Source organism: Pterocles gutturalis, unplaced genomic scaffold (genome assembly GCF_000699245.1).
Source record: "Pterocles gutturalis isolate BGI_N339 unplaced genomic scaffold, ASM69924v1 scaffold25451, whole genome shotgun sequence".
In the NCBI taxonomy this organism is placed as follows: Eukaryota; Metazoa; Chordata; class Aves; order Pterocliformes; family Pteroclidae; genus Pterocles; species Pterocles gutturalis.
Window position 1 is genome coordinate 51126 of NW_010101180.1, and position 14257 is coordinate 65382.

At 39.4% G+C, this 14257-nt stretch overlaps 1 protein-coding gene across 1 annotated transcript in view; it reads right to left on the reverse strand.

Moving 5' to 3' along the window:
* Positions 1–9998, reverse strand: part of GART (phosphoribosylglycinamide formyltransferase, phosphoribosylglycinamide synthetase, phosphoribosylaminoimidazole synthetase) — a 31877-nt gene extending 21879 nt beyond the window's left edge. Inside the window, exons 1-6 of the mRNA XM_010082607.1 lie at positions 9961–9998; positions 6878–7026; positions 4469–4564; positions 3565–3739; positions 2768–2879; positions 1425–1493 (exon numbers count right to left, since the gene is read on the reverse strand). Coding sequence (XP_010080909.1) covers positions 1425–1493; positions 2768–2879; positions 3565–3739; positions 4469–4564; positions 6878–7022 — 597 coding nt within the window. The 5' untranslated portion in view covers positions 7023–7026; positions 9961–9998. The remainder of the gene's footprint in view (positions 1–1424; positions 1494–2767; positions 2880–3564; positions 3740–4468; positions 4565–6877; positions 7027–9960) is intronic.
* Between the last annotated feature and the right edge of the window lie 4259 nt (positions 9999–14257).

The following is a 14257-nucleotide window of genomic DNA, read 5'->3' on the forward strand; positions in this document are numbered from 1 at the left end:
AAACAAGGATTCCCCTACAAAAGCCAAAAATGCCAAAATATTAATATATTAAAAACTACAGTCATTTGTGGAAGGTGAATTCTTTTGACAGCAAGGCAAGCAGCATGTTTTCTTCATTGTCAGTCACTGTAGAAAAAAAAAACCTTTAAACTGCGTGTTTATATTATTGTGTTATATTACAGTAAGTCTGCTAGTATTTTGAGGACTAATTAAGAGCCTTACATATTTTCCACCAGAGAATGAAGATCTGGATAACCTCTTAGTTCCTAAAAAGGTCAAGCCAACCAGGAAGGAATAAGAATGACCAATACCTGTATGTCTAATTTCTTCGTATTGGGCAGGAAACCAGATCATGCAAAGATTGGCAAGAGCTGGAGATGATCGCTTACTTTATAAATACCACCACCTCCAAGATGAATGTTCACAACATCCAGCATAAGTGAATTCCAGCTCCAGGACTCAGGAACCTGAGGGGGTACTTGGCTGTTCTACTTAGTGTGATTCAAGTGTCAAGTTCCCCTGCCACCTCAAAACCTAGGCCCTACTTCTCCTTTTCTCCTTCACACTCTGCTAATTAAATCAGATATGCTTTTTTAAAGTGAAGGAAATGTTCTCTCTGCATCTGCAGAGAAAATGAGCACTGTCAAAACATTCAACAGCCTTCGGTTCCAGGTCCTTTGTCCCAGGGTGTACTTCCACATTGCAGTATCTCTGGCAATTAACCAGGTTAAAAAGGATCCTGCCTGCACCTGCCTGGAGCTGATCGTTCCCTTGCTCCAAAGGAGTTTACTGCTCCTTCATGATGCAGTTCAACATATTCCCTACATCAGCAAAGCTGATTAAAGAAAGTTTCCATCCTCCCTTAGTTCCAGCCACTCCTTGCCTTGCTCTGCATTTCACCATCCTGTTGATTCTCCTGATTCAAATGGCACTGGGCTCTGAACCAGAACATAGAAAACATGCAAGGTGGTGGTATTGATTTCTTTGAAAAAAGTTCTTCAGGTTGTAGCTTGATGAATAGGTAACTGCTATAACTGAATCAACGGCAAACAGCAGTAAAGAGGTAGCAATATGGAAGGGAAGGAACATCTTATACTGTCTTTGCTGCCAGATAAATCATAACACAGAATTGCACGCTCAATGACACTCAAAATTTTAAAGGTTTGATTTTTTTTTTCCCACGTGGCAACAGCTGATTACTGTTTGAGTTATTTTTATTTAATTTGAATTATTTTAACAGGCTGCAGGAAGTTTAGTTATTAATACAGCTGCCTTTAATTAATACAATCTTATTTATAAACAGATAACTGTTTTTAATTTAAGTACTAAAATCTCACAGATCCCTGCTGTAGGTACTTACATAGTGTTTCCTAAATAGTTTAGAACAGGTATAATCAAAGTGTTACAGTGAGATGCACACTTACAGAAACTTCTTCTCCTTCAAGAAGTTCTTCAACAACAACAGTTTCCCCAGCTGTGCCAAAAGTCTTATCCTACAGCAAAAACAAAATCTCTTTAGCTCTTCTTCAGTTTTTTAAAAATTACTCAAAATGCAACAAGAAAAAATATTTTTAAAACAGCAAGAAAATTGCAGCACAGTTTTGAGAATAATAATCCATTTTCCACCCTGGATATGTTAGCAATGGTAAAATCCTTGCTCTTCTGTTTATGCTTAAATAAATGCAGATTTTATGCTTCAATATTTTTAAATTGCAGACTATATTTATGACTTAATGAGAAATTCCTCATGCTCTATCTTGTGAAGTTTGCACCCATGACATTGAGAGTAATAGCAATGACTGTCAAGTCTATAATCTGAACTTTTACTTTATAAGAAAGTGCAATTCTATAGAATACATTGTAAGGGGGCAATATTTCCATATTCCAGTGTAATGTTTTAGCATTGACTGCAGATTTAGGCAATCAAGAACCACCAATCCACACTAACAAGGTGATTTTGTGGGTCTGTAAGACTCTCTAACACACATGTTTTTTGTTCAAGACATTGGGCCATGTTAAGACATGTCAAATAACCATGCATGTGCACACACACAGACCCACCCACCCACAAATGTGAGTGCAGACCCTGCATTCTGACTCTTGAAATACAAGTGTGTCAGACAACATCTCCTGTGAATCAGCATAGCTCCACTGAATTGTAAGATGCCCTGCTGTTGATACCAGCTGAGGACCTGACCTGTATGTGTCTTATTTTCCAGCTCTATGTTCCTAACTGTTCAGATGAAATTGCTTCATTTTGCTTCTCTTCAGATTTTGATGGTCCTAATAAATTTGTTGAATATCCTACTTATAAATATATACTTAACTTGAAATAATTCCACTGGAATTTTACTACATATTTAAGTGCTGTGTGACTGGAATCCTAAAGGAGCTGATGTTGTTTGTTAAGACCAGCTCAATCACTGTGTTAGTATTTCAGCACTGTAGTATGTGTTTTATTGCAGCAGTCTCAAATGGTCAAAAAAAAAAAAAAAAAAAAAAGGAAATCCATATGGAAATAAGTGTGGGTTTTCATTAAGAATTATTTTATTTTAGCCTACAGGAACTATGCCTAGAAAGAGTACCCTGCCTCAAGCAGTAAATATGACAGAGCTTCATAGCTGTCCAAATAATGGGTAAGAGATTTGATGTCCCTTAGCCAAATTCCTATTACATGGAAATAAAGAATATCTTTGAGACTCTGAGGTGGTTAACAACTTATTTTGCATGAGAACTCCTCCAGTTAGTGCATGACATTTCTACTCACCTGCATGATTTCAGTAACAGCTTTGCAGGCTTCTTCCTTGTTAGAAGCCACAATGACTCCTTTGCCAGCTGCCAGGCCACTAGCTTTTACAACTAAAGCAGGAAAGTTTGCACTTCAAAGACGGAAGAGAGATTCAACAGTAAACACTCTGTATTGCAAATATACTTTGTAGGCATTTTGAACATTTCAATAGTTGAAAGATCAAAATATAAATCACCAGTTTTCATAGCAACCTTTTAACCTTATTGAATAACACACAAACAAAAACCAGGCTTCTCTTGTTATGCTACGCCTGTAAAAGATTTCTGCTTCCTGGTTTTTTCCCACCTCTGAATTTCGTTACTGTTCTGAAAGGTTGCTTTCCTTTTAACAAATTACTGTTGTACTGTTTTTGGGTCACCTGGATTGTATTCTGATGAACAGATCATCATCTGCTGAGTAAGTCTCCAATGCAGAATTTATATTCGTGGAGAAAAGGTACAAAGGAGGCAGAACATATGACTATCGGACTGCAAGCTGGGTTTCCACAGCAGGCAACTTGAAAAAAAATAAGTTTGTCCTATATTCTCCTGTAAACTGAACACTGAACTTTGTTTTAATTTTAGAGCAATAAATAAGTACTATTTAATTATCAGACTTATTGCAGTGTGATAGTGTCATGTTAGATTATCCTTTAAAAACCTTACAGATGTTCTAAAGTATTGATAAATGAGTAGTCATTTGATTGTTTGTTTTGGATACCTAGCACACTCTACATTGCTGTAAAAAAGGTATTTCTAAAATGACAAGAATTCTACCTGTTAATAAAGCTACATGCTGCTTTAGGATCAGTAAAAGATTTCCATCTCGCAGTTGGGATGTCATGACGATCCAAAAAAGCTTTGGCAAAGCTCTTACTGGACTCCAGCTGAGCTGCCTTTGCTGTTGGACCAAAACACTTTACTCCAGCTGCTGTCAAGTCATCAACAATTCCTGAAAATGACAACATAAAAAAACTTATAAATCACCAGATGATTTATAGGAGTCATGTACTCCAAGTCTACAGCTGCACTGTTTTGTTGGAACAAGTATGTCAGGAATTATAAGCCATATATATCTATCCAGTGCCTATTGTACCAGATCAGCCTTGGATGCATTCTTTACTGTAATCAGGAGCAGGTAACCCTGAAATATCTGGGGCTAAGAAGATCTGCCACGTTTCGTAAGTGATCACAATCAACCCTTGTTTTATTATAGCTTTTAGCTAAAAAGTCAACATTAGTGTTTGTGAAGATGACAATTGTTGATCACATAAAAGGTTAAACCAGAAAAATGATCAACATGTATACGAATGGGGTTTTTTTACCAAGTTCCAAATTATTATTATTTCAAAAAATAAATAACTCCATAGGAAAATCAAAACTCTAGTTAAGGTTCCCATCTGGAAACATTTTGATACCTCTTTTACCAATCCCAACAATTTAAAAAGAAATTGAACATTCAAGGATATTTAAACTGTTACATTGCTCACATAATACCCTTCAGAAATTCATTTTCACCACAGCACAACCCTGAATTTCAGGGAAACTGCCACAGAGGTTCTGTTTCCATTCCTGTTGAAGACACTCAGATACTGTTCAGTGGTAAACAGAAGACAGGGACTAAAATTTACTTTTCTTCCTAAATTATGAAGGCCATGCTTTTTAGCTTGCTTTCTCTTACCAGCAGCAAGAGGAACCTCTGGACCAACCACAACCAGCTTGATCTCCTGATCTCGGCAGAACTGGGCAAGAGCAGCATGACTGCTGACTGAAACAGCTGTCAAAGATACAAAAGAGCAGTAAGACTGCCTTCATTACTGTTGCTTAGCACTTATTTATCACGTTTATTTCTGAAGAAAGTTAACTATGTCTCCATTGAAACCAGCACACACTGAAGCAGCTTTTTCACCAGTCTCACGTTCCTGAATGGCAAGCCACCGTAAATCTGGAAGAGTGAGGCATATACTAATATATAGACTTACAAGCAAGGCTTAGACCAAAATACACCATCAAACCCCCAGGCAAAGGCTGTGGTTTGACATGTATTGTAAACCCACCTTGCTCTTCAAGGTGAGAAAAAAGTTTTGGGTTCCCCTACACTGCCATACAGTAAACTGGTCTCATCTCTAGGAACATCCAGTTTGCCAGCACAAGAAGCATCGCAAAGGATCCAAGTGAAAAGTAACTCAAAAGCAAAAAATACATATATACTTTTCATCCAGTCTCCTCCTTGGATAGGTTCATCATGAAGCTTTAGACATGTTTGTTCCAGCATGGTATAGGGCACAGGAACAAGCAGACAATGGTGGGATTACAACTGCTTGCTTTTCTTTTTTCTTTCTTTCTGCAGTGCCAGCTAAAAATTGCTCCACTAACAAAGGTGAATCTGAATATTTTTTCGTTACATTAGGCTGAACTTAATAAGGGCAGGTGCTGCAATTATGAGTAAGGATATTTCATCTTAGATTTTTAGGACTGTTATCTTTCCACAAACGAACATTTAATATGACAATACTTGGAATGACAAAAACTGTGTAAACAAAAGGCAAAGCTTGCACGAAATATAATAATCAAGTTTCATAACAAAAAAAAGTTACGTAAAGGCAATGCAATTCCACTGCCTTTATCAAGAATAAATAAAGCCAAGGTCTACAGAGGATGGGAACACGAACCTGGAGAGAGCCAAAAAAGTGGTGAGCGCATCCCGGTGCAGATTGACTGCCCCTGCAGGGAGGAGACTAACACCTCAGGGCACGAAGCTGGCAAAGGGAGTGCAGTACAGCACAGACCCTCCTTGCAGCTGGACCATTATTGCTTTAAGTTTTGTCTGTGATCTCCTGTTAGTGACCATACTGGCAGGAAACATATTACTTTCCTGGCAGTCTCTTCCTTGAGCCCTCTCCTCAGAGACCAAATATAACAGAAACTACTTAATGATACTGTGACTAGTCAAAGAAATTAAGGACAAAGTTATTTGAGCAGAATGTAATTAAGCATTCCAACGGAATTAAATACGATAATTACCTGCTATACAAGAATCTGACAGGATTCTTGTTTCCACATAAGATGGTAACAAAAAAAGATTTTGTTTACATCCAAATATGAATGCAGAAAATTTATGTATATAATTCATGTCCACACGCATGCTATGTTAACTTTAATTCCATATGTTATCACGTGTTTTGAAGTGGAAGCTTTAGTTGGTAGTTTAAAGTACCTAATTCAGGATCTGTTATATAAGCGACACAAGACAGGAATCTCTGAGTAATTACCCCGGTTTTGTACCGATTCACTGTGTGCCTCCAGGCAAGCACCTTAGACCAGTATTTTTTATAGCACAGCATGTAATTTTGGATGTTCAATTTGAAATTCCTTAAGCTTGATTTCTCAAAACTAATAACTATGAATAGCTTCACTTACAGACAGTCAGAGCTTAACATATTAAGCTAGAAGCTCAAGACAGGCAGTCAGTACTAAGAGAGAAATGTTTAAAAATAACCTTAACTTCTTAAGATCACTAAGACAAATAAATTAATATTTTTATAAGGCTGAACAGTTCAGGTGAGAAAGTATTCTCAACAAAGGTTGTAGGGATCACAGGGCTTCAATGCACTTCTGAGAATATAGCAGTAAATTTAGTACACAAAGCTCTGCCACTCTCCCACAGGTGCTGGCACTTGCTGCAGGCTGTTTTCAGCTGTTCACCAACCAGTTGCCGAACTGCAGTGCGTACCAAGAGAAACCATCACTCCTTCCCTGCTAGGCTGCTGGGAGGCAGGAACCACAGCAGCTATCCTGAGCTGTATTCCAGAGAAATGTGCATCAGACAGATGGAGTTTTGGCTGCATCCTCCACTCCCAAACACAAAGAACTAGCTGTCACAATTGAGATCATATAAAATGAGCGGTAGTTGCACAAGGCTCTCCTCAGCCATTTTTTCTTCTTAACTGCATTTCTATATAATCTATTTCACATGTCTAAAACCTTAAAAGACAGTAATAATAATAATCCTTTCACACTAGTAGACTGATGAATGGAACAACTTACTTGTTGAGCTATCAGACTTAAAAGCTGTACTTTTTCTTTTTACCTGAATTTGAAATTTTTCCATTGTCAGCTGTTCCTGCATTTCCTGGAGCAACAAACACATGTTTTACATGTGGGGACTGGGCCAACTTCCAGGCCAGGGCATGCTCTCTCCCTCCACTGCCAATCACAAGCACCCGATCAGCCATTAGTCTGCATAAAACCAGAACACAAGCAAAACAGCCAGAATTAGGTGAGTGAGGTTAGGAAAGCAAGAGCTTCACAGACCATGGTTTTAAGTGCTGGGTACAATACAACTCCCAACAGAGGTGAATGTCACTTTGTTTCAGGAAATTATATTTCTATAAGGGTATTGCTGGTTTAAAAAGAAAAAAAAAGATATGTACATGAAAATTTATAACTGACTTAATCAGATGTGATGTAAACTAAATGTCAAAGGCTCAACCACTCTGGAACAGAGAAGCAACTTGCAGGGCTGCGATCAGTCAGATTGGCAACCGTTCCACGTTATACAAAAATCTGTGATACAGGAAAACCCCTTACGAGAGACTGAGCTGTGATTTGTAACCTATAGAAATTCCTGGAGAATACAAGCATGCAAAGGACAAAGCCCTTCTGATTAAAAAATTGCACAAACACAGTATTACAGTGTTAGAGAGCTAATGGGACCACTCAAAACTTTTTAGAGGTAATATCTGAAAGAGTGCTAAATACTTGAGGAAAGGCTAAGAGCAATGAGACAGGGAAACCAACTTCCAGCTGTGGTTTTCCTTAGGAGAGAACAACCAAGAGTCAAACAACAGGGAAGACCAGGTGCCAATAATAAAGGAGCCCGCTCTGACAAGGTACTGCATGACATCTACTCCCTTCTCTCATTTCACTGAGTTTTAGAAAAACACGTTAACACTCTATTGGCCTGCAGAAAGTAGGTGTATGAACAAAGGCTGCGATTTCATTACAACTTTAAACTGTCCAAAAACTTTTCAGAAGTTTGAAAATCAAATGGTCACAAAACCAAAAGGAACTCTCAGTTTTGCCCTCTCCGTGGCATTGTGTATGTGTGTACATATAACTTACACATTTGGTATTGATGTCAATATCATATTGTCAATATATTTTTCTTTGAGCAAGTCTAAGAGTTATCCTTTGCTTTTCAAGACATGTTTACTTCTACATGTATTTTCTACATATTTAGTAATGTATGTCACCTCAGAATTGCCATCGCAACAATGATACCACACAAGTCGCAAGAGAACAGATGAATTCACTTACGTTGAATAAACTCACTGGAATTCAGAAAATAGTAAATAAAGAAATAAAATAAGTACATATTTTTTTATTTGGAGTTCCTTCAAAAGCAAAGGCTAGCCTCCCAAGCTATTCAAAGAATAAGCTGTTAGAGTCACATTAGGCCAACTATATATAAATTACATACACAAACGATGCCACTGTACTGGTTAAAGTGAGAGTTTTGTTCATGGAAGTCAGTCTCTGAAGAACCTATTCAGTGAAGCAGAAAGTGAGTAGCTACAAATTGGTAGTTGGTCCTAAGCACAAGCACAGCATGTGCTACTTGCAGAAAACAATCTAAAAGCTTTAAATAATAACATATGCAAAACAGCAACCTAAACCTATAAAAAATGGTTTAAAGCATTTGAAGTAATGAGAATAAACAAAAAAGATTTTTGTGTGGAAAACAGCACAATTTATTGAAAGGGCTTTGCGTGGCCAGCAAAGAGGTCTGATGTGTGTCCTTCTGCTGCACGAACCACCTCCCATTCATCCAGGGAAGGAACGCAGCCCAGATAAGAGTTTTAGTCAAAAAGGAACAACCAGTCTCCCTGTTGTAATCCCAGCACGCACGTAACACGCAACCCTTGCTTGCTCCCTGTGCCTCTTCCATTAAGCAGCTGGTCATTGACCTGTGCTTGGCAATGTGTACAGTGCCTCTCAAGGTGAGCTCAGAGAAAAACCCTTAACACACATATGATGCAGATTGAATACACACAGGTGACAGCTCCATTTCCAAGAGCAGCAGAACGTCAGAACTCCTCTGTGGCCCCCTGCTTTGGCAGAGGACAAGGAAGAATGACTAGCACAAAGCACAGCTTAAGCAAAAGAAAATAAAAGAAAAAAACCAAACAGATTTCTAAAGGAAAAGCAAAAAGACGTGACACGAAGCAGATTTTCAGCCAACCGCTAAGGCAGGGGCATGTGCTTCTCCTCCACATCAGCTGCTACAGCCTGACTTGAATAAAGCTGGTCCAATAGCTCCAGCCCTGGAGAAACCGAACCTTCCTGAGGACATGGACTATGCTGGAAACAGCTTCTGCTCCAAGGGCACTATGCAATGCACATGGTGAGCCTGATTTTTAAATACATACAAGTTTTCTGTAATAAACTTTAGACAGAAACAGACATTCCTATGCCATTTGCTCATGTGTTTTAATCCATTAATAAAGGAAGAATTTGTTCAGAGTGCTACTTTTAGGCAAAACATCCAGTCAGAATAAAGACAAAGTAAACATGGATAGAAGGATAACACATAGAAAACTAACACTGAGTTGTTCACTACGGACCGAACACACTGGAGTTAAAATTTAATTGGAGTTTCAGGCTGGGGGAGATCAATAGCTTTCTAATCAACAGTGTCTGACAAAATACACATGTTGCAAAGTTGCAGAGATGTTTTAAGTACAAAACTCCAGGACTACTTACACTAAAAAAAACACATTGGGTTAAAAATTCTCAGTTACAGCACGCACATTTGGGGCACCAAGTTATGCAAAACCTCTTTTATATTACAATTCAAGCAAAAATAAAAGATAAAAGAATAAGGAGCTGGTTACAATGAAAGGATGAATTAGAAAAAGACAGTAACCTAGGACAAAAGAATGCAATATAAAAGAATTAGAATTTATCATGTAGCAGGCAGCTATCTCCTACCTAAAAGTTTAACCAAACAAAGGACATTTACAGTGCTGTCCACAGATAGTCATAACTATACAATAACTTTGAAGGCCAATTTTATCAATAATAAGTTGAACTATACACATTAGAGCATTGTCTTACAAGTATCTCAGAACTGAGTGCAGAGATCAAAACCGAAACAGAGAACATACTTACCCTACCCTATGTGCTGCCAGTCTGAGTCAAGTAGTACTCAAGAGTTCAGATGTGCACAGAGAGAGGAGATAAGCAGCCACCAGTTAAAATGTAGTACCCTTTCCCAATATTTCCGCCCCACTGATGACACTGTGTAGCTAGCCAATGAATGGGAAAAAACAGCCATTCCAGCTGGGAAGAGGGGACAGAAACTTGCACACAAATGCTCTAGGTGTGAGGAGTGAAAACTCTGCAGAGCAGAAGCAGGACATCCTGTTGCTTCTAAACATGCAAAATAAATTCTCTCCCATCCCAGGTATCCTTTGCAGTTAAAAACGTTTACTAATCAGACTGTAAACATTCTCTTTTTATCTAAAAATGAGGCTATACATTATTGCTATGCATAAAAATGAGGTTATGCATAGCTTATGCATATCAACAGCCTGAAAGAATAAGGTGCATGATGTACATTCATCCTCCATTAAGCCTACTGCTTAAAAATAGTAGGAAAGGCTTGAAGATCCAGTGACACTGTTGCCAGCTAGAGTAGCTCACAGAGCTGGCAACTCAATCAAATAAGCACTTCATTTTTTCCTCAAAAGTAACATATTCTAATACTACTGTCAGCTGAAAATAAATTAATAATATATACCATATAGTTTTATATGGGAGCAGGAAATAGAACAAGCTACATATCATATGTTCAAACAAAATTTAACCATTTTATAACAAAATGTGAGTCAAAAATAAGTTTCAGCCATTTCTTTTAAAACCCAGTGTTATTTGTGCATCCCAGAAGTGGTATTCTAGCAACTTTTATTTAGGGATGTAGCTTGAGAAGAACTTCCGGTGGCAATCCCAGTTTAGGAGGCTCAAATCTAGCAGCTGCAGCCTTTCTTTTTCACACTGACATAGAAAAATGTTGTGTAGGCCCTCTGCTGCCCAGAAATATCTTGCATTAAAAATGAAAATTCCAAGAGGTGGCATTTCTTTTTATTTTGTCAGTAATCCAGGAGTCAAAAACTTGTTCTCAAAATGGCCAAAAGCCATTCACAAGGTAGATATTTCTTCTCTGAGGATTATCACACACTCACGTTTTTTCCAAAGCAATATGTAAAATCCTTAAACTCCAAAAAGATTCCACAACACCGTATGCAATTACCTTAAGCAACCATTGTCTGCTATCATAAAGAAGGCGATACTTTTGTTTAAAAAATGTTCTAAAATAAAGACAGGTGTCATTTCAGGCAAAGGTCTATTACTAGATCCTTATAGAAAATAAGAACAGAAAAGCAGAAACAAGGTAATCATTCCATGTATCCAAGAGGAGAGGACAGAAGGATAGAGTGAAGACAAGCCGATTTCTGGAGCCTATCCCTGCAGTTGCCAGTAGTAAGTCAGCAGGGACAAGCATTAGCCTAGAGACCTTTATCCTCCACAAAAGGTAGGGCTCACCAAGAAGCTGGGCGACTCTTCCACCAGGTCAGGGCCTGTGGAACAGAGAAAATAAAGTGAGGAAGGCAAAACCAACAGTGTCTAATAGCTTTCTCTCTCCTGACTCCTCCACAAGGCATGGTGAGACTTCAAATACAGGCAGAAATGAGATGAGGTTACCAACTCAGTTGCTGCCCCTTCCCTATCAACAGGGAAGGGATAGGAGCCATTGACTCTTCCTTGAACTGAGCCTGTGCACAGACTTGGGGGTTAAACTGAGCTCCTTTGTTGTATTTATGAAGATAACTGTATAAGAAAATGTAAACTCCTTAAGCAGTTTCTTCCCAAGTTTCAGTTTCATATCGTAAGTATGGGGTTCATGTTACCTAAATATTTTATCTCAGCTAGGTGGAGTCTCGTAACAAGCCATTGCCTTACTACCTCACCCCTAACCAAAGCAGTAAAAACGTGCAACTAAAATAAGATCTATGCAATATAGCACAAACAGTAAAGAGCATGACAGCTCACTGCTTCAGACAGTGTCTTTTTTTTTTTTTTTAAGCTAATCTCCAATGCTGTTGGCTGTCTCTGTGTTCCTTGATTGAGAGATCTGGGTGGAGTGTGTTTTGCTTTGGTGAGCCAAAGAACACCAGATCTTGAAAACCTGTGTGGAAAAGGTGCCACAAAACAAAGTAAATTTAAAAGACACTTTTTATTGTCTTAGTTTCAACAAAATCTGATCTGAGGGTGGAGTGACAATGATAACACTTAAGCATGCTTAAAATGTTGCACTGTGCAGCATGTAGGGTGCTTCAGTGTTTCACTAAAACATATTTGGTGTTCAAGCAGGTTTACACTCTGCTGTGAAAATTTACCCATGCATTAAGGTGGGACTCATTTATATACCTTGTTGTAATTGAAAGGGGATGTGGTGAACCCAGACACGCTTTCTCTTTCCTTGTCCTGGCTCCAGTGCTCAGCTGAGCATAGTCAATTCACTGAGAGGTAATGAAACTAACCTGAACAAAAAAACCCCAAACAATTCAAAACAGATATCTGTAAACTGAACTGGCTTAAAGTGCAATCAGCCAAGGTCTGGAACCACTAACAGTGAATGGATAGGACAATATCGCTGAGCAGAACTCGAGAGCAAGACCTGCCTTTCAGGCAGCAACAATCTACTGTACCACTGCACATGTAATATCTAACCTTAGCTGCAGCCTATTTAAAAGCTGCAATACCTTAGCTTCCCTATACTGGGATTCAGGAAACCTGATACAGGCATTCAAGTTTCATTATACAAAAGATATGGTCCCTGCCCAGAGCATCTTAACTCCTACCCTTCCTAGAGCTCAGGCTACAAAGTGGACCAGCAGTGACAGCACTTACCCCAAACACAAAGAACCCAAGCCCAGTGTCACTCAGAAGGTCCAAACCCACATCCCTCAGTCCCTGGAGAAGAAGGAGCAAGCTATCACTTGGCTTTGGACTAAAGGAGAAGATTCGTTCTTCCTCTTGAAGCTAGATGGGAAAAGGAAAAGAAACGAAGACTCACAGAATACAGCAAGAACACAAAACTGGGAAGGCTGTGCAATTTAGCTGCCTCCCCACTGAGTGTATTATTGGTTCTAGTCCCAGCAGTATGGACCATTTTTGCGTTTTTTTCATAGGGATAAAAATGGAAATAACAGCTTGAACAAGAAGCCAAAACCTATGACATCCTCCTCCCAACTTCCAACTGCCCAGCTGCTGTTGTACTCCCTCCTGGGAACCTGCCATCCTTTACTGGGCTCCCAAATTTGCCAGCAGCCAGGTCGCATGGTCCCAAACACCCTCAGGCTGAACCCTGCTCTTCTGCTTTCTGAATTAACACTTTAATCAGCAGGTTGAGTAATTTCTTAAGAGTCTGCTGCATGAATGCACACAGATCTTGTCAGACACAAGGTGAGCTCTGAGCTGGCCTTCTTGGTGAAGCCCTAGCAATTGCTGGACCCTGTTCAAGCTTGGAGATGAACCAGAGGTTGAAATGTGCAAAGTGCACGTTCACCGACTGGTGTTTCACAAGCGGCTCGTGCTGCCCTTTGTCGGTGCAGCTTCCCATTGGTCCCACCAACTTCTCCACCTCCAGTCTCTCCTTCCCTCTCCCTCCTGCGCATGCCAAAAGGGTGCACAGTCCCTTGGACTGGGAAGACAATAATGCCGGAAAGCTAACACTGTAACAGTAACCAACCCAGTAAAGTAAATGTATTTATATATATGTATGCATATACAATGGAAATACTTTTCTGACAGCTTAGTGAGCTAAACTAACTCACTGAGGGATGAAGTGATCACCACAGAAAGTACAAGGGAAGCAGCAGAAGCAGGCAGCCAGCAAGGATAACAAGAGCTCGGTTATGCTGCAGCAAACTGCTCATCAGACCAGCTGTCCTGTGTGCTGTACCCTCAGATCATCTAGATTGATCAAGAGATCACAGCGCAATCGGTGGCGAACGCTGCTTCACAATTTACCTTCTCACTCAACTGCTTGTTCCTACCTCTTGCCCCAGCCTGTTTATGGTGACAGGGTGCGCTGGATCAGAGAATCAAATGAGGGCTGAGGAGGGGAAGAGATCCACATCTCTACACATTTTTTTCCTATGTGGATCAATTTCCAGAGGGAATTCACGATGCCAATTGTGCAGATAGCTCAGCTGTTGCAACGGAAGGTACAAAACCAAACGGCCATGGCATCTGAACTGGCAAAATAGCTAAAATACAATGACGGAACTGCAAGTTTAGGCTAGGGCAGCATTACGCTTATCCTGAAGGAAAACAACGCAGCTGTAGAGAACTCTTAATTTCCTCAGGTTTTGATACCACAAAGGAGTTCAGAGGCCTCCAG